This window comes from Stegodyphus dumicola, chromosome 7 (assembly GCF_044657685.1).
Source record: "Stegodyphus dumicola isolate Sdum_Otavi_A_Nest chromosome 7, ASM4465768v1".
Taxonomy (NCBI): domain Eukaryota; kingdom Metazoa; phylum Arthropoda; class Arachnida; order Araneae; family Eresidae; genus Stegodyphus; species Stegodyphus dumicola.
The window spans coordinates 185273134-185295377 of NC_140774.1; the positions used below are offsets into that span (position 1 = coordinate 185273134).

The 22244-nt window shown below is 32.9% G+C and overlaps 1 protein-coding gene across 1 annotated transcript in view; it reads left to right on the top strand.

Annotated features, from left to right (window-relative positions):
- The first annotated feature begins 6450 nt into the window (after window positions 1-6450).
- LOC118195861 (uncharacterized) overlaps window positions 6451-22244 on the top strand; it is a 31056-nt gene continuing 15262 nt past the window's right edge. Inside the window, exons 1-3 of the mRNA XM_035367200.2 lie at window positions 6451-6581; window positions 13363-13496; window positions 21918-22234. Coding sequence (XP_035223091.1) covers window positions 13373-13496; window positions 21918-22234 — 441 coding nt within the window. The 5' untranslated portion in view covers window positions 6451-6581; window positions 13363-13372. The remainder of the gene's footprint in view (window positions 6582-13362; window positions 13497-21917; window positions 22235-22244) is intronic.

Consider the following 22244-nt stretch of genomic DNA (forward strand, 5'->3'; position numbering starts at 1 on the left):
TATTGTTGTATGAGTAAGTTATTAGAATGTTTCTAATTTTTGAAGATAATATATCAACTCATTAGTTGGCATTATTGACACATCTACTTAAAATTATTCTAAAAAATATTTTTAGAACTTCTATTAGGGCTTTACCTTCAAATAATTTTTTAAGTTATTTATTAAATTATATAATAAATTGATAGGAAGTTTCTTAGCTTCTGGGGAATATATAATTAGTGTGTATTTCATCCAAAACTAAAATTTGATTGTTGTGAAACGTAAGCATTATTTGCACTGATGATCTTCTACTAGGCAGATTTCTGATATCTTCCTTATAAAATTGAGCCACTTTATACACAAATAAGTTTTTTAGCCTTTCATTAGCTGAGAACCCTACTAATAGCCAATTTATTAAGGCCGTTGATTGCTGATAATTTAATGTGCATTGGATCCTAGATTGGTTTCCTTGGTTTTCCCACATGTAATGTGAGGCATTTGCCCACTTAGGCAGATAGCCTTCTGTGTTTTGCTGTGTTCAAATAGCCTAGCTTCATTTAGCTAAGTTTTGCTAATGAATGCACATTCTTCTCTTGTTAGTTATCGTTATCTGTTCATCGTGTTACTAAATACACATCATCAATTCCATGTATGCTAAAATGGGTTTAATGGCTATCTCACCAATTTCCAGCTAAAATGGGTATATCCTCATTTTAGCTGATGCCTAAGCAATTTCTTCTTCATGCAAGTTCATCTAGGATTTGTATTGACATTAAGCTATCATTTTTTATACACTCGGACTATGTAATTGAACAAGGTATATTTCATACACTCTGACAACAGTAAAGATGCAAAAGCTTCCACATGTGCATATATTAGTGGCCAGGTGCAGCGTCACAGTGATGTGTACTCCTAAAATATCTTATAAGCTCCTGCACAATTAATTATGTAGATCTGTTGAGATTAACTGCCGAAAGCCGTTCTGTGTGGGATCAATCATTTCCTATCACGGAAGTGATTGTACCAATCTGCATTATATTCTTATATTATATATTCCTCGAAAAGTGATGTTTACACTTCATTGTATCAATACTGATACAAGTTACAAAACTAATTTCTTACCTCCTTGATAATTCCTTAGACCAGGAGTTCCCAGCACAACTATTATTGACCTCCTGTGGGATTTAATGAAATTTTAAAGAGGTTTAATGATGATCCAGAAGTCCATAGCCAAATATGTGTGACAATAGATCTACATAATTAAAATTTCATGTGTTACAAAAAAGTATTTATAAAATTGATAATTAGTTGTTACTGATATAAAGCTACAATAACGTAGTTAGAAAGAATAGTGTGAAATAAATAGGAGAAAATGCACAAATATAATATTTTTGTTTAAATATATAAAAAAAAAAATTAATGAAATTAATGCAATATGAAAAAGGAACACAGCCAAAAAAATATGAAAAATGCAAAATTTCCTTAGAAGATAATATTGTTATACACAAGCCACTTACAAAATTTAAAAGAAATTTTAGTGTTCCTTTCCAAGACATTGAAAATTTGTAGATGTTGGGCATGGCTCATAAAGCTACTGCTATATGTATGATCTTGATAGGATGCTATAAGAGTTGATTGCACTTAAAAAGGATATTCAAGCACAAGTTATTATTCAGACCAAATCGGTGCACTAAGTTTTAGAATTTGGTCATCCGAGAGAATATTCCAAAATAAAAGTTCTTAACCAACAAACATTATTGATTACTTAGTAGAAGCAGTCACCAGTTTATTACAGAACACAAGATGCAGGTTGAATATTTTTGAACAGGATAATTGAAGAGTTTCATATCAAATTTTAAAAAAAATTTCATAAATATACCAAGTATAGCTATCACATTAATTAAAATCGAATTTTTGGGCAATTAGAATCTGTGATTTTGTTTTGACAAAAAAAAGGTGTTTACGTTTGGAAACTAATAATCATAATACAAAAATAATAATAATACAACAAAACTAATAAGTACTTTTAAAAAACTCGTGTTTTTATTTTTAGTATAATTTTTGTCTTTAAATTATTTGTGTTCATTTATCTGTGTCATGATTTGCTGTGAAGTCATAGAGAAAAAAAGTAAGGGATTAATGAAAAAACTATCCCTTTAAAAGGGCTTGATGTAAGAAAAAGATTGAGAACCTCCGCCCTAGATTTATTCTTGAACGGACAATTCATGGTCGTTGCTAAATAAGTTTATACTGATTAACTAATATTACGTTGCTGAATATAGAGGGCGATATAGGTTTAAAGAAAGATTGTTGGATGATTGTAAAAAACCTCTGAAATGTATTGCTTCGGAAAGAATAGATAAAACCCACGATTTAGCTAAATTTGAGTGATTTAAATACTCGGAACAGTAAAACGGACATCGGCGAAATGTCTGCGTTTCAGCAGAGTAATTGCTATGCTTGCACTTTAAGAGCAATTGCTATAGCAGGCTAAATAAATGATGTCAGCATACGGTTGAGATTCCGTGTCTGATAGTTGTCAATTAATAAATACTTGAACTGAAAAATAGTTTCCAGACTTGATTAGTCCAAACATTACAACTGATATTAATAAAATATCAGTTCCGCTACACTCTGAATGTGCTTACAATTAGTAAAGAAGCAACTTTGGCATAGATTTAGACAAAAACTATCGATTTCGAGAGCAAACGGATCTTTCTTCATCAAGAGCAAAGAAATTTGCAAGACTGGAAAGCAGCTTGGATCTTGAATCATATCTTTACTGCTGGCTTTAGCTACTAGGAGCTCTTACCAGTATATTATCATTATACCATAAAAATTTAAGAGGTGTATTTAAAAATACACCGCGCCTGAAGGCGAGATCAATAAATGAAAGAACTCATAAAATAACTTCTGCTAAATTGCATATCATGGGTGATTATATCAATAGCGGCGAGAGGCAAAATGAAAGTCTAAGCTTCTGGGTGAGTCTAGAAGAGCAGAAACATGTGATCAGCGTCCAGCATTAAGATTAGTCGAGGAGTCAGAATTCGAAAAATGAAGTTTTTTATAGTTTTTAGAAGTAAATAAAGTTCGAAAATAGTAAAAGCAACATCTATCTGTGAATTTAAGAGTACTATGTCTTTTGAAACACTTGAAAATTATCTAAACTTGCAATATAATCATTAAATGAATAGGAAACTGTAAAAGGCGAAAATGAGGTCATGTGGCTCACTAGGGCTAATGAGTGAGAGTAAGCACTTGGTGTTGACCACGAACTTTGATTTTAAAACATACGATACAAAATAGTAAAAATAAAAAGTAAAAGTAAAAATCTTGGTTAAATAAGTAGTAAAATGAAGAATTCATCGATTAAAATTCTGCAATTCTGACATGAATTTTTTCGTAAAACATTAAATACGATAAACTGGTTAAATATATAAAATGCAACAATTATGAGCAAATTAAAAATTGGACACAAATTTGCCTAAAATAAGCTCAAAAAGAGTAATTAAAAAGGAAATCTGAAAGGATTCAGATTTTAACTTTGTACCAGAAGGTTTGTTAATGCTTCTTATGATCTTGCTGAGCTTGAAGTTTAACAACTTGCTCTTGGACTCACGCCTCTAGCACATTTTTAGCCCAAAGTTGCAATTTGCTCAGAAGGATTATTCATTTCGTTTTCCTAACTTTGCAAAGTTCATCTTTCTTGAATAGTAACTGAAGAGTAATAGTAAAATAAAAAAATTTTACAATATATACAGTATCAGCACTTAGAATCGTGGTGGATCGTTCGAGGTCTTTTCATTACATGCTCAATAGTAGGGTCCGTAAGCAATTTAATAGCTTCATAGGGAGAATTTCTCATATTTTCAAAGAAGTTGTGTGCAGAAATTAGGATTTGGTCGTGAATTGGGTGGAAAGCAGCAGGCGTAACTGTCCTATTTATACCATGCCGCAGTAAAGCGAACATGAAGATAGCGCCATCTGTCGGCAAAATTAGTAACAAAAATTGAAAAATTCAATTAATTAAAGAATTTTAAAAGAGTTAGGAAGAACTGGACTGGACTTAAAGCCATTAATTAAACTAGTAAAACTATCTTTGTAAAAGTGAAAAGCTTAAAAATAATCTAATTCGTCAATGAAAGAAGCTTTTGGGATAATTTTTTTGAAAAATGTTTGCCCTCGAAATCAATTGAGTTTTTTTGTCTAAATCTATGACAAATAAAAATTCTTTACTAATTTTAACTTTCACTTTAGCATTCTCTTCTGATCTGAATGTACTGTTCGCCTCACATTACAACATATTCAGAGTGGAAGCCGAAGAGTCTCATTTTAGACCAAAATGAAACATCTTAATTTCGTGTGGGATCCAAAGATTCGAGAATTAGTGAACAGTCTTTTCTCATGGGTGAGGTTTTGAATTGTACTAGTTACCTGACTGTGTAATAATATGGAAAAATCAGCCCTGATAACATTTCAAGTTAGTGGAGGCAATATTATTGTGTGGAGATGATTTCATGTTATAATCTAAACCCTTTAATTTGCATGAATGCTAATTTTTTATTATTATTACAGCAACGCACAAAATGTTGTTTGCCAAAGGAGGACTTTGAAGGAGAACTGTCTTGTATCCATATTACACATAAAGAAAATCACGAATCACATCGATACGGCTAACCGGTACGCCGGAATTCGAACCCCGAACCGAAGTACCACTGTTCAGCGACTTTACCGCTCAGCCACTGGTGGTCAAATTATTTGTATTGTTGCTGACCAAATATATCTGCACATTGAACTGAACATTAAAGACTAAACTAACTCAAATTTCCTGTTTACTACTATACCTTTCTAAAAGGAAATGGATTACTAAAACATTATAGAACCTTCTGTGAAAATTGATGCTAATATCTTGAAAATGCATTGTCTGAAAACGGCCCACCAGCGGCCGAGTGGTAAAGTCCCTGAACACTGGTAGTTCGGTCCGAGGTTCGAGTCCCGCGAACGGTCTGGCTGCATGGGCGTTTTCGTGGTTTTTCCCATGTGTAACGTGTATACGAGCCAGTTTCCCTTAGAAAGTCCTCCACGAAAGGCATCCCTCCCCTTAGGCAGATAGCCCTAGTGTGCTTTGCCATAATTAAATACACCACCACACCACACCATTGTCTGAAAACGTCACCAGGCTGGCGAGAAATCACCGAGGTCCAGTGGAATGTAAAAATATACATCTCGAGTTCTGAAATTCTGACATGAATTTTTTCATAAACATTAAATACGATAAACTGGTTAAATATATAAAATGCAACAATTATGAGCAAATTAAAAATTGGACACAAATTTGCCCTAAAATAAGCTCAAAAAGAGTAATTAAAAAGGAAATCTGAAAGGATTCAGATTTTAACTTTGTACCAGAATGTTTGTTAATGTTTCTTATGATCTTGCTGAGCTTGAAGTTTAACAACTTGCTCTTGGACTCACGCCTGCTAGCACATTTTTAGCCCAAAGTTGCAATTTGCTCAGAAGGACTATTAATTTCGTTTTGGCATTTTGCATCGATTCACTATAAATGGCGAATCACTTTTTAAATTATTGCCACCAAATATTAGAGCCCTGTATTGTATTTAAAGAAATTAAGTAATGAAGAATCTGCATAAATTTATGTATGTTTCTCACATTATAATAAAACAACGGTACCTAGAGCAATCCAATTTTGAATAACGTACGTCTCCACTCGAATATGGGCATCTGGAAGCCCAAATGGGGAATTTGCTTTATTATCTCTTTCAAATTTTGAAAAACTTTAACGGATTTTTGATTAACAAACTCAACGATTTCAAAGCGAGCAATGGCAACACCGTAGGGGAAAGTTTTTGTCTGATATTGTTCCCACTCCTAACGTTTTGGGTAATTTTAAAGTTTCCAAATTAAATAAAATTTTTTATTCGTTTTCGGCCTCTTAAACCATGGGATGCTAGTAAATCAAATAGATAGCTAGATGTTTTTCTTCCTTATTTAGATAATGATAGGTTATGCAAACTGCTATGTAATCTGATTTTTATTTATGTGGATATTTCGTTATTTGATTTACTGGAAATGATCAGTCGTCTTAAATAAAATATGCATAACTGAAAAAAGAGTGGAAGAAAGAAAGAATTCGAAGAGCTTAGTCGTGGTTCTTGACTAAGTATTTTTAAAACAAACATTTCTGTTCTCAGCTATCTTCAGATGAAAAATATATTGCGTATTTTATTTAATAAATAATTCTTAAATTAAGTGATATCTAAGAAACATATTTATCGATCTTTTCTATTGCAGGACTTAAAAGTACACTTCATGTTTAAAATTTCAATTAAATGTATACTTTCAAAAATAAGTACGCCCCCTCCCATTTTTATCTTTCACCCGAACTGCCAGTGAAAAAGAACAGATGTATTTATAAAACAAAAGTAGGGATTATTAAAAGCAAAGGATGATAACAGTGTTAGAAGGCAAAGAGACAGCTGTGATTTTTCACACTGCAGCTATAAAAGAATGCAGGCAAATCACAGCAAAAAAGTTTTTGAATAGGCTGTCACTGGCATCTTCTTCGTCTCTGTATTAAAGTAAGCGTTTATCTACTTCCATTTATAATAAATGTAATATTTCAGTAATTAGCCTGATGCAGATTTTAACAAATTTATTTATATTATTTTTTCTTTAAACCTTTCAGTTAATTTTGATGTATTTAATTTTAAAAATTTTCAAGTTTGCTAATGATATTTTCTTCAAGTTTTTGTTATGATTCAGTTCATCTCATGATTCATGATTCATGATTAAATTTTTCCTTCGTGTAGAATTCAGTGCGCACAATCTTCCTAATTATTTAGCCAAATTTGCCATTGCATATTTTTTTCAAGAAAATTTCTGTTTCAAACTTAAGCCTGTAACTAAAGGCGGAAAATTTCTTTTCAGACTGTTCCTTAATCTGAAATTAAAGTTTCAATAACTGTAATACATATAAATCAAACTAAAAAAAAAGTATAGTATAACTTAAGGAAATTAACTTATTTAACTGATAAAACTTATAGCTGATGAAACTGATAAACTCATGAAACGCTAATTTAAAAATCACAATATAGCAGCAATTTTATTTCCTTCCAAATCAGTGGAAATAATGATACTTCAGTTGTCTTTTCTATGATATAAAAAGAGTTGCTCTTCAAGAATTTTTATACGCGATAAAAGATCTTTCATTTAAAGGCATTTTCTAACCCAGTAAACTAACAAGCTATACGCATTTGATTTAATACACTCGACTGCAAAATTAAAACAATTTGCAAATTATGTCTATTTTTTACGAAACGTTTTGAATGAAGGGTATTAATTATGTCGCCGGAAAATTATGGAAATATTCGGAGCTGAATACGCAAGCGTGTCTGCGAGGCTGTAATTATGGAAGGAATATAAGAGCGTGAGGAGTTTTCGGCGATTTGTGTTCTCGTACGTCTTCACGACATTTGCCGTATTTCTCGCAAGAGCTCGGTGTATACAGGTATTTAATAAGTTATCAGGTCAAATTATAAGGTATTTCTCCCGCCTTCCTAGCGTGCCTTCGTGGTGTAGTGATCGGCACACTGGGCCGGTATTTCAGAGATATGAGATATGAGGGACGCAGCCCGACTCTCCTGGCAGGCTTTACGTCGCCCTGTGGCCTTTTTGCGGGCTGCGCTACAGCAAGCCAGAAACAGCACCTTCAACAGACATACAGAACACAACCAGTGATTCGATTCCCGGCGAAGGCGATTGCTAATTTTTCATCCCTCCGGCTTTTCCAAATAACCTAATGTCTCCACAGTGGCGCCCGAACTAAAAGGGTGCTGGATGATGATTCTCCTCACCCAGGATTTGGCGATTCGGTCTCCTAAAAACCCCAATAGCTCTTTAGAAGGGGGAGTATATTAAGGTATTTCTCCCGCCTTCCTAGCGTGCCAGCACACTGAGCCAGTATTTCAGAGATCCGTGTTTTCGATTCCCGGCAAAGGTGTTTGCTAATTTTTCCTCGCAAAAAATCCTAATGGCTCTACAAAATGAGTAGCCGCGAATGAGGTGGGATGCAGAATCGTCGGTAAACTGGAGGAAAGCCAATCACAAGCGCAGGTGGCAAAAGAAATCAGTGCAGCACCCAGTATCGTCTGCAATTTGGGAAAGAATAGGACACTGTATCCATATCGAGATCTGGACAAGGTCGACCAAGATCTAACAACGATGAATGAGCATCGTTATTTGGCACTTTCAGTGTGGCGACACACGACTGTTACAGCTTTACAGTTCTTACGTGAGCCGCATGCGGCCACCGGAACCCACGTTTCATGATCTACAGCTGCCCGAAAACTACCGTATAAGGTCATAAGATAGGTCTGTATGCCAGAAGACTCTCTGTTGCGTCCTGCTCACTACAATACACAAGGTCGTGGGTTTAGCATGGTTCAAACAACACGCGCCTTGGACCAGACTTCAGTGGAGCACTGTGTGTTTTATAGATGCTGTGATAGAGATGCAATGGTTTTGAGCAGGCATTACGTTGGACAGCCGTACTACGCTGCATGTGTTTGACAAAGGCTACCTGACTGCTATGAAGTACAGAGAGGAGATCTTAGAGTTCTATGACTTTTCATGGACGCAGTTGGTTCTGGTTCCTGTTAATGAACGATAACACTCTTCAACATAGGGTTCAGCTGGTCGACGACTACCTGGAAAGTGAGTATATTCGCCACGTGGATTGTTCAACCAGATATACTAACCCTTAAGTCTATTCAGCATGTTTGGGACGCTCTTGGAAGGGCAATTTAATCTCGCCATACCCCTCCGAGAACCATCAGCATACAGCTTACTAAACATTCAGCTTTGGTGAAAACTGCCTTGTTGCAGTAGTGGGATCGACTGCCAGCATGACTATTCAACTGCTTCGGGTCTAGTATACCGTCACGCTGTGCGACGGGTCTGGCTGCGAGAGGGAGTCATACCCCATATTACGACCTCACTGCATTATAAACCTTACGGATAATCATGCGTACATGAAATGAGTTTTGAATGATACATCTCTTTCTGTGTTATAAATACATATTCATACCAAATTTCAGTAAAAATATGTGCATTAGTTTTCTAGAAATTCGACATAATGTCCAAATTCTCTCAGTTTTGCACACGAATGCATTTAGAATATATTTCTCAAAAAGTCAGGAATTTTACTATGAAAGTACGTTGCATTTTATTTTATTACAAGTAGTAAGAATCACAGAAACATATGAGGTTATACTATAACTCGCAGATGTTGTTTTAGACTCAGTTCCTCAAAAGTAATTTGAATTTTTTCTTCTTTCTCCTATAAGCTTTGCTCCAAGCATTAATAAGAATTCCTTTTTAACCAGACCGTTCTATGTTTGAGATTTGCCATCAGTTGTTAGCAGCATTGTATTTTCTGCGTTATGATAATATATAGATAAAAGGATAGAGAGCCTCCTTTGCTAAAAATTAGACAAATTTTTACAGTAATAAATATACAATTAGGCTAGAAAAACGCTTTCAATTTGGAAAATTCAGCTTACAGTCTTTGAACAGAAACTTTCGAAGAACGGGAAGAAATTTAAGTATTGAAACACAGAAATAATTTATATTTGAACGGGATAACTTTGACAGAGATATTATATTAATTATTCAAGGATTAATGAAGAAAATCTAGTTCTACATATATTGAAGAAATAAATGTTCTTTGTCTGGTTGAGCAATAGAATAAACCCACTCAACAGCCAATAGAAATCAAAAGATTGACTGTAAAAAGAAAACATAGGATTAAATAAAACCTACTGCAACTAAATGATAAAACTTAATTATTGCTTTGAATAATATTAAAACCAATATCGAAAAGAACTTGAAATTTAAAAAAGCTTCATCTTTTGTATTCATCTTCATCTGTGTTGTCTTTGTAAGTTAAATGGTATAAACAGGAAAAATCAAAATATTAAAAAGTAGGTTACCACCAGAAAAAAAAAAATTAAAAGGATGCCCTTGCAATCTGCATACCACTATAAAATTTCTTAATAATTATAATATCATGATATATATTCATTTTGGCAGCAAACTGCAGTTTATACGAGAAAAGGAATTAAGAGATTTTGCACTCGATCTATTGTAGAATGTTAGAAATCTATTTTGTATGGCATTGATGTTATAAAATAATACTTGTTTCAAAAGGCTATTAAAATTCCAAAATAAGTGATTTTTTTTAAAGATATAACAATTGTGATAATATTATAATTGTGATGAGCAATTTACTGTTATGAATGTTGTATTTAGATGCATAATTTTAGTAGAATTATAATTTAAATTGTTGTATTTCCTCGTGCTATGCAGCGCGAGACAAGTTTTAAGAGAAAGCTATGCCGGAAAAGTAAAAATACAGGGGCACGTGCATTTAACATTGAGTAAAAAATCTGATGTGTACACCACATGACTTCTTTGTACGGAATATTAAATTATATGCATTTTTTCTTGCATTTTATTTCAACTTATTAGATTGAGTTAAACCTACTTCGCCGACAGCGCATAAACCACAATAGAATAAATGCATTCTTTAAAATTCACTTTGTTTACCATAGCGACACTTTGGCGCTAGGTTTACTTAACAGTATTATATTTCGTTCATATTATAACTCAGAATGCACAAAATGTATAACATTTAAAGAATTAACTAATCGTTGCCACATGTTCTATTCAAATACTATAATAAAGCTAGAACTATGTATAAAAGAAATTAAGCAAACAAAACAAAACAGAAACAGTTTCTCACAGACGATTGAGTATTTCTCATTTAATTAATTCAGTTCTCACTTCGCGAGAAGGCAAAAATACATAAAAACTCAAAATATCTATATTACAAATTACGAAGTAAATCTCAAACGCTTATTTCCTCGAAAAAATTCCAGAAAGAATTAAGCATGGTTTAATTGGCAATAATAAATGAATGCGTTATCTTTGTTGTTGCGAAGCTAAATTTCTCTAGATTGGCAACAAATCCACTAGTCTCCTGTTTCAAATGTAAACATCAATGGCCGCCATTAAAATAGGCCATTAAAAAAAGGCTTAGCGGCAATTAAACAACTTTAAAATTGCTGATAATTCTAAAAATATTGCACGCAGATTTACTAAAGGCATAAAATCCTTAACCGGAAGATAAAAACAATATATTTCAATCATTTTTAAAGAAAAAAAATGTACAATTTACAAACATATAAGAGTAAAGAAACTGAGATCACTGAGCCGGGTACAGAGTGGATATATATATATAAATATATTTATATACGTTTGGTGCGGCCGATTGCAACCAAAATACGAGGTGCACATCTACATGTTATAGCAGTCCTATATACAAAATTTCGACGTTCTGAGGCTACTCGTTTTTGAGTTATGCGAGGTACGTACGTATGCACGAACGTACGTACGTACATACGTTCGTACAGACGCCACGAAAAATTCTCTTCAGAATTGATTTTAAAGCAGTTTTATAATTTTTTTGAAGGAAGAGAGTATTTTATTCTGTCCTTACGTACAGATATGACGCAAAAACATCGTTAAATTGCATTCGATAGCGGTCAAAATGGATATTTTCGTTGAAATATGCTGCCTGAAACATTTCGCGATTACAATACTTCCTTTTTACTTCGTACAAGGAAGTAATAGAGATCTCGGTAAATTGTATTGAAAATGAATAAATGTTATTGACTACTATATTAGCTGTAGCCGTAATTCCATCCTCTTATTGCTTTCCAGAAATCTCCAGAAGCAAAAATGACTAGAAATATTTTGGGACTGGTTGAAAGCTATAAAAGCCGGAGAGAGAGCATCTGAGCTCAGTTGCTTAGTTACTATTGTTGCGAGTTGTTTAGTTCCGCGTGAACTGAGATATCAGCTTTAGCTTACTCTTTAGATGCACTTTACATCGCTTTTGTATTCAACGTTTTTAGTAGTTTGAAGTGCAACTACCGATTATACTGCGTGATATTGTGAACACTTGTAGGAATATCTTTGAGGAAAATTCCAGAGTTCTGATTTATTTCTTTTGATAAGAATAAATTTTATTAGCCTATTATCGGACTTGTGCATTTAATTAGTTTATAGCTAACCATAAAAGAGAATAAGTTTTTGACATGCTAATAAATTCTATATAAGGCCTTCATAAAGACCAGAATCTTTATTTTATGCATGTATGCCTCTTACCTTCTCGGCCTTTCCATTACAAGTCATTTCTTCTATTTCCACGTTTTTAACGTTTTATCAGAGGATAAATAGACATATTCTGTTTCGGAACATTAGATATAATATGTGGAAAATACTATATTGCATGGGAATAAATTAATTTAATAACATAAATCAAAGCAAAAGTATTCGCTAACTGTTAAAATTTCTATCAGAAAATATTAAAAATCGTACCTTAAAAAAAAAAAAAAAGATGTTTATGCTCTGCACAAATGTTTCGATAAAAGAAGTTGCAACATCAAAAATTAAAAACGAAGATCCTGTGAGGTCCTTTTATATTAATACATTTCCCGCCAGAATACAAATTAATTCGCATGTATTTAAGGTTAGGATTTTGAGATTGTATTGTAAGACAAAGCGTGTTCTGCCCTTCGAGGCCGTGTTACTAGGTTTCTATAAGGGCTCTTGTCTTCGGCCTTGCAGTATAATTGCTGAATTGCATGTCGGTCAAGTTTTGAACCAACTTTGCGTTAAATTTATTGTGTAGCCTAGCTACTAGTTTATTTGAATTTAAGTAATGTGTTTGCGTTCTTATTTAGTTTTAAATAAAAGGTCTTTTACACCCTTCTTCAGTCGTTATTTTAGGCTTAGCGATAAATCGCTGCCAATCTAAGTCTAGTTACAGTGTATTATTGCTGATAAGATATCTAAACTAAAATCCAGTTTCTACAAAAATATTAGTATTTTTTCTCTGAATTCGACAAAGTGTATGGAAAATTCTAAACGCAAATTTTGAAAAGCATTTATTTTAAAATTACGTTTCTTTCTTCAAATTACTGATGTAGTGAGAATTTAGATATTAGGAAAAGAAAAGCTTTTATGGCTTCATTTTTTCCCCCCTTGATTCAAATATAGTTTCACGCTTTTAATTTTGAATTTGCATTTATTTGTATTTCATCCACTGTATTTTCTTCTTTTACCAATTTTGTGTTATTTTATGGTACTTAGTTAACATATTATAGATTTTTATTTTTATGTAGTTGTTAATATCTATCAGCAGTACAATGATCCAACTGAAATACAAACTATTAACAACAAGCCAAATACAAACATATTTTTTTTTTAATTTAATTTATTTTTTAACTGTTTCAGGTTTTTAGCAATGTTGCTGAAGTGTACAGTGCTTCCCCTCCTGGCGATTATGGTTGGATATGCAACCGGGTCTAAAAAAGAATGTCCACCAAAAGAATCCATTTCGAAATGCTTTTGTGTTCCCAAAAAGGAAGGTATGTATGAGAGATATCTTTACTTCTTCCTATTATGATCCAAATGCTGTAGTCATTAGATTATTTTAAAGAAGGAGACATGAAAAATGAGCAATGCCTTCTCCGAGACTCGAACCTGGACCTCTCGAATACGCGCCTAGTGTGCTACCGTTACACCACATGCAGAAGGCATGCAGAAGAGACGGAGAAAGTACGTTATGTAAACCCCCTTCTAAAAGGCGATTGGGGATTTAGGGAACCCAATTGCCAAATGCTGGTGGTGAAGAATCATCATTTACCACCTTTTTTAGTTCGGGCGCCACTGTAGAGGTATTAAGATTTTTGGACGTAGTAAACGTGAAAACTGATAATGTCCTTGCCAGGACAGGAATCCGAACCTCTGTAATACGCGCCGAGTGTGTTACCGTTACATCACGAAAGCATGCAGAAAAGAGGGAGAAAGTACCTTATATATTCCTCTTCTAAAAAGCATAGAGGTAGGAAAGTAAGATGGAGTTGCCCTAAACAAGTTTCTCCCGTACCCTGCTCTGAAGCACCGGCGATCCCTACGTGGTGACCAAAACATTGGGTCATTTACCAGATTTCGATGGGATTTGACGCGTTCGGATGTAAATATTTTGTAATTACGTCGTAAATATACATATAAATGTATATATTTTCTTTTTCTACAACACTTCAGAGTCCTAAGTATATGAAAACAACCTATTTTTAAACAACATTTCATTCTGAACGGAATTAAATGCTATACTTTTCACAGGACAGTTTTCTCAGAATGGTTTAATTTGAATGAAATATTTTCACAAGTTTTCATTAATTACATTAGAAAAAAAAATTAAGGTAATTCGATTTTATTCGGTTAAGGTACAAAAATTAAGATCAAAGTTTATTGTATTATTAATATTAAAATTATGCATTATTTCTTTCCTATTTATAGAGCTTCTTCCTAAAATACTTTCTTAGATATGACATGATTTTTTGGCTTCTGAGGCATCTTTTAAATCGAAAAATGTAAGTCAATTTATAATTAATGCTCTATTCAGTTCATTTTAAATTAGAGAATTTTTAGGAATGAGCGAAATACTTTAAATAGTACTTGACTTTCTCTGAACATTTCTGAAAGGGAATAAAATAAGTTTTTTTTTTATAATTCTTTTAATTATGCTTATCAGATTTTTTTTTTTTTTTACTCTTCATTTCAACAATACATATTCCAAAACTCTTTATTACGTTCTTAAGTGCGCATCTCATAGCATTTGCTTTACAATACCTTTTAACAGATTGTTTTCAGTACGAACAATTCTTGCTTAAATAGTTTTATAACGTATTTGTCAACAGGATTTCAATTTATGTTTACAATTCAATATTAAGGTTATATATTTAGATAACATTTATAATCATTATAAATTAGATACATTTAATAATTAGATTTCTTCACAGTACTTTCACAGTTGTTTATAAGGGAATAAATTCTTCATTTCAAATACATTTATAAATCATTTAATGAATATTTAAGTATTTTGTCAAAGGCAGATACATGCTTTTTGCAAGCACATAAATAAATACCCATACATATTTCCTATTTTTCATTTCCGGCATGTGCAAATCTTTAATTTCTGTGCATTCACTATATTTTTCGTGTATAGTAATTTACACTAATTTAGCATACCCCCGAAAATATTTACATAAAAAATATATATGAATATAATTTGAATGAAAATTATAAGTATTATTTTTAATACCCGCTCAAAGGTCAGTTTTTCTTCAAAATTCCTCCACGATGGTATTTCTCTCTTTAGGCAGATAGCCCTTGCATGCGTTACTCTATTTAATAAAAACTTAATCTGACCTATGTGCCTAATTACAAATATTTTAACATACATAATTTTATATTTATAAAACATGTAAGCCCAAAGTGATTATTTTTCAGATATATAAAATTAAAAGGATGGGTCTAAAATGAGCAGCAGTAAAGCCTCTCCTCTAAAAAATTTTAAAAGGTACATGTTACAATAATATATGGATGTGGAAAAAATTTGTTTTATTTAAAACATTTTGACGTTTGGAAAATAAAATAAAAGTAGCGAATACTTTATCAAGTATCGAAAGACATATACAATTTTAAATGTACCGTAAGGTATTTTTCATTCTTTAAGCATAACATTTTTCTTAAAATCTATATGTTTGTAGTGCAACAGCTTATAATTTTAAAAAACAAATTCATAATCAAAATCGCTGTTGTTAGTTATCGAAAAATAACCAAGATGGGATTTTTGCGTAAATGTCACTAAACTATACAAATTGCTATTATCCATCACACTATGAATGTTCCTTTCATGCGAAAGGGCCCACCAGCGGCCGAGCAGTAAAGTCGCTGAACACTGGGAGTTCGGTCCGAGGTTCGCATCCCGCGAACGGGCTGGCTGCATGGGCGTTTTCGTGGTTTTCCCCATGTGTAACGTGTATACGAGCCAGTTTCCCTTAGAAAGTCCTCCACGAAAGCATCCCTCCCCCTTAGGCAGATAGCCCTAGTGTGCTTTGCCGTAATTAAATAAACCAAACCAAACCAAACTTTCATGCGAAAGTGTCCCTTTTTCGATTTCTATGAAACTGTCGTGTGTCGAAATACTATCAGAATCTTGTCAAGCGAGCTTCTGAATGTAAACAAAGAACACCCCATCTGGTGACCCAAGCTTCAAAGCAGTGCTTCACTTTTAGCGCGGGTTGGCCCCTCCTCCCTTTCCTACCTCCATGTTAAAGGGCTACTGGGGATTAGGGGACTCACTCTTTTAATCGCTACTTATATACTGATTCCAAACTCACTTCGAATTCGCGTATGGAATACACGTCATTAAAATTTACATTCTGGTAGGAAACTGAAATCGGAAGGGAAAGGAAAGTTTCTAAAACTAAAAATAATTGGTTAGAATAAAATAAGGTCTTTCTTCATTTGACATGATCAGGAAGGTGAAAAATTCAGAAGTTCATTTGAATTCCTAAATATCTTTATTCACCTTGCGTAAATTTTCAAAACAAATTTTGTGCTTAGTTTTGAGTTTTAAGAATTTTTTTAGAATTATTTCAAGCAGAATGCAGTCCTAAGCAAATAGAATTCTAGACAGACACTTAAAGCCATATGTTTATAGAGTTTGACCTTCTCTGTGGGCATACACTAGTATCAATCTTCTAACAGATTTGGAGCGAATTATCGCTGTTCTTGAAGTAACAAAAAGAGTCTTGAAAAGGTTTTTTTATTAAAACAGAACTTGAACATAAACGCACTTCTTGTGCTTGATAAGATCATTTACCTCTTGTGACAATGTAACTGAAGTAACAGTGAAATTCAAATTTAAAACTAAGCTCTGTAGTGAAAGACTACACAATTGATATTAAATTCTAAATTGATTCAGAACTTCTCGCCAGCGTAACAGTTAATGTCGGCAGCAATAACGCAAAGACGAAGAATTACAATCTTACAGCTGGCGAAACCTAATGACGTGGCCTCGAGAGATAGAAACACGCTTTGTCTTACAACCCGAAACCCTCGACTTAAAACTCTCTAAAATGATTTGAATTTTTGGTGAGGAAACGGAAAAGAAGTGATAGTAAAGGTTGAAATTATAAATAACTGGTTAATTAAAATAGTAATAACCCTACATACTATCTAATAAATGTGGATTAGACATGGTAACTAATTGTTACGGACAGCCGATAGCTACCCTAAAATATCTAAATCAGATCTAGAAGATTACCAGTGGATCTCGATGAGCAGTTGTTTGGGGTATTTAGATCAGGTGCAGAACACATCCACTTGATCTAGAGCAGAGCATATAAAAGTTTAAATGTTATACCAAAAAGACTGAAACTGAAAATGCAACTGTCTGCAAACTGGACATATTGAAAACTGAAGAAGAAGATCAAAACCGGCCTCTATTATTATTACTCAGCAAAAACCCTTAGAAAAATCCAAATCTAGCAATAAATTTACAACTAGAAAAAACTACCAATTTTAAGAAAGTTGTTTCGGATATTTTAATCCCTCGTACAGTCCAGGGCAGGCTGTATTCCCACCTAGTTCAAAATAAAATCCTCCAAAATAATTATGGAAGCACTGTCTATAAAGTTAATGGGTACTTTTCCGTTTTGCCGGCGCAAGCGATAAAGTCGCTAATAATGGTGCAACCGATGCCAAACGGAATATTCTCGCTGGTAACCTTTTACGCCTCATTTTCAAAACAAGTCGCAGCTTTTTCTTATCAGATTGATTGTTTCTTTCAATACTGACATATAATTACATAGAATTTTTATCAGATAGTTCAGTTTTATGTTGTATGTTTTTGTTATTTATCAGATGTTCAGTCATTTTCGATAATTAAGTCAATTAGGATGCAATCACAGCGCTTACCCGAAGCCGAAAATATAGAAAAGGTAAGGTCAAGAGTTAAATTCATCAATTCTAATGAGAATGCATTAGCGAAGTAAAGTACTGCAGTTTTACATAATTTCTGAGTAAGCTATTCGTACAAATTGAAATATTTCTTGCATTTAAACTTGTGTTCCAAATTAAGATTTAACTTGAAATTAATGTAGATAATTACTGACAGCATTAGATTTTTGTAGAGAGTAGTTTACGTGAGATGAGATCGCTTGGGGTCACGTGATATGAACCGGCGAATCAGGATGCTGAACCATGAAAGCGTAGTAAATTCTTAAATTAATGTCTTTTTACAAATTTATTTTCTTTATTTATCGGTTTTTTATAAAATTTTAAGCGATATTAAAATGTTTATGCCTTTAAAAAAAGAATTCTTAAAACTAACATTTTTTTAAATATTTTTTATATGTATACTGTATGTTGTCGCCAATAAAGTCTGCTTGGCGAGATTTGCGCCGGCGAAACGGAAAAGTACCAGTTAATGTTATAAGTTCCATATCTAAGATTGCTAAGGTAATAAAATAAATTACTAAAGGTTTCCAGTTATCAGATGTAAAATTATATATAAATATTTAGTAGAATGCCGGAAATCTATGCATTCAATAAAATTGTTCATTCTTTTCTCGATTTTTGATGACATCTTATAGAAGGTAACAATAATTAATTACTTTTTGTAATTCGTTGTATACTATGAATATTTTGATTTTCATGTTGCTAAGTCTCGTTAATGGTATACCTCGTAGCTTTCTACTTTGCGTTTTTGTGTTAACTTACTACCTAAAATATGAGAATTATTTAAGGTATAATTTTGAGGACTGACAATCAGCTTAATTTGCACTTCCTTACTGTAATTTCCTTATTTCAATTCGACTGATTTACATTCTTAAAATGACTCAAGGATTTTTATAATACCAGCTAGGTTAGCTGAAGAACTGTTTCTGCAAAACTTTAAGAGCTGTACGACTTTCTGATAATTTAGATGCCTTTACAAGTTTCTATCAGAATTTATTTCTCAATTTAGAAATTTTCGATAGTGTTAGTGTGTTGTGCACAGGTATCTTAGAGTTAAACCATTCAGCTGAGGTTAAATTGAGTTTCAAATATTAGCACGATTCGGTGAAGTTAATCAAAAAAGGTCTTTTACGTTTAACCAAGTGGCCACACGTTGCTTTTAAATCGCTGAGTTTGTTCGTTAAAAATTCATTATAATTGTATAAAACATGAAATAAATAAAAAAAATTAGTAATTAGAATTGCTATTTATCTCTTTTTAAAATAATTTAAAAAAAGTTCTAATAACACTTAGTGAGAAAAGCTTTATCAATTTTTTTTCTTTCAAATTAACGATCAACATTTAAATGCAAATTACTGCAACTGATAGTCTTGAGAGTTCAGAACATGAACTATGCTGCAGGCATTACATAAATAAAATTTTCACTTATTCTTTTTATAGTGCTAAAGTAATAACAGTAGTTAAGAAATTAAGCGCACTAATTCGATCAATATGTAGAGTCATTAGGACTTTTGAAGCAGGAAATGTGAAAAATGAGCAATGCCCTTGTCGGGACTCGAACCTGGACCTCTCGAATACGCACCGAGTGGGCTACTGTTGCACTACGAAGGCACGCAGAAAGGAGGGAGAAAATACCTTATATACTCTTCCTTTTGGTCGACTGGGGATTAGGGAAACCATTCGCCAAATCTTAGTGGTGAAGAATCATCATCTACCACCTTTTAGTTCGGGCGCCACTGTAGAATCATTAGGTTATTTTGAAAGAGGAAGACGTGAAAAATGTGCAGTGTCCTCGCCGAGACTCGAACCTTGTGATGCTTCTTTGGCAATATGAAGCAACTCCAATGATGGAACACAGAAATAACTTTTATTTAACACTAAAAAAAATGGCGACATACAATCAAGAAGAGAAAACATATTCTAACATTTAAAAATAATTTACATTCTTCGTGCGAAAGTCGCACGAGGCACTCGAGTCTGGTTTCAAATATTGCCATTCACAAATACCTTAATGTTCATCTATTTAAATTATTTAAACTACAAGATTTTAATATTATTTAAAGCTGTTACAACTTCTCCCCCAACGGAGAGACTTTTGCCGAAGGGAAAATTTCTGTAAAATTCGAAAGTTTATAAGCTCGGCTTGCTCATTTGCTTAAAGAGAAAAGGTAACTTCTCTAATAAGTTTCCAAACTTCAGGCCAAAATTTTTAAGTTTTAAACAAATATTTTTACACCACATTTAAATAGGAAGAAAATAGACAGTGTTCAAATTAGTCTTCCTTTTTTTCCTTGATGGCGCCTAGATCTCTTCCACGTTGGACCAGTTCCTCGGCTATAATTCACAGCAAAACCTTTCCTCAGTTCATCTGTGCCTTTCGGAAAATATTCAATTGTCATTTGCTTTCGACAATTGTTTTCTTCGTCTATTAGTAGCGACTTTGATATTAAATCAAAAGCCGAAAGATGGTGATAACGCTGCGTTGCAAAATGATTCTCAATATTAATTTCTTTATCGTTTTTTAAATTTTCGTGAACATCTTCCTCTTTTAATTCTGGTGATTTAACTTCTTCTTCAAATACATCTCTGGATGCTTTATTTTCTTCCTTCATCGGTTCCAAGATCTGTTCTTCAGCTATTTTTCTTTTCCTTTGAGCTCTAGTAGAAACGGCATTAAAATGTATCACTAAGTTTACGTTCAAGTGATAAACTAATAAAATAAGGCAGTTCAGTGTTAACAGGAAGTAATAACCTGATATCACTAATATTACGTTCAGTGATGAACTAATAAAATAAAGTAATTCAATATTAACAGGAAGTAATAACCTGGTATCACTAATATTATGTTCAGTGATGAACTAATAAAATAAGACAATTCAATATCATCAGGAAGTAACGTTCAGTGATGAACTAATACAATAACGCATTTTAATATCAACAGGAAGTTATAATCTGGTATCGCTAATATTGCGTTCAGTGATGAACTAATAACATAAAGCAATTCAAAATTAACAGGAAGTAATAATCTGGTATGACTAATATTGCGTTCAATGATGAACTAATAAAATAAAGCAATTCAATATTAACATGAGGTAATAATCTGGTATCACTAATATTATGTTCAATGATGAACTAATAAAATAAAAATACGCACGATTATTCGATCTCGTCGGTGCCTCCAAAACAATTAAGACTGTGATGCTTCTTTGGCAATATGAAGCAACTCCAATGATGGAACACAGCAATAACTTTTATTTAACACTCAAAAAAATGGCGACATACAATCAAGAAGAGAAAACATATTCTAACATTTAAAAATAATTTACATTCTTCGTGCGAGAGTCGCACGAGGCACTCGAGTCTGGTTTCAAATATTGCCATTCACAAATACCTTAATGTTCATGTATTTAAATTATTTAAACTACAAGATTTTAATATTATTTAAAGCTGTTACAACCTGGACCTTTCGAATACGCGCCGAGTGTGCTACGGTTATACCACGAAGGCATGCAGAAAGACGGGAGAAAATACCTTATAAATGTATTACATATGAAAAAAACATTAAAAAATTTAAGTTGTATACTTTGTTGGAAGGGATAGCGGGATAGCTAACATTTTTCATTATTCTAAAATGGCTTATTTAAAGTGTGAATTGACTAATAGTATACATGTACGAGTTAATGGAGATTATATATTCCCTATAAATTTTAAAAACCAATATCTTTCCCTAAAGCATTCCTTTCATTCCTAAATTTTATTGTCGTATATAATGTCCCATATTATTATCAGCATGCCGCATATTATGTCATACATCATATGCATTCATAAATGATATTTTAGCTTATTAGTTTCAATATGATACGTCATGCAAATAAATTAATTTCATTTCATTGAATAGTTTTTGACAAATCTGTATTTTAATCCATATATTGATGATTTTAGATATCAATACACTGACATATGATATCTGATTGCAGGTCCCCAGGTGGCATGCCATGGCCTAGAAAGCGATACAGAGCTGAATAAAGTTTTGAATAACCTTAAAGGTTACTATCTACATCAGTTGGAGATAACAAAGCTTAACGCTTCTTCTTTGCCTACAGAAATGTTTAAAGGTCTTGAAATAGAAGAATTTGTTGCAGAGAAAGTAGAAGTCGAAGATGCCTCTCTCCGTAGAGGGCGTCGTCATTTCCAAGGATTGGAACAGTCTTTACAAAAGCTGGAGATAAGAAAGAGTTTCCGAGGCAGTCGTCAACTAGTTAACCTACAGCTGGACCACTTGAAAAAACTAGATGTAAGATTAT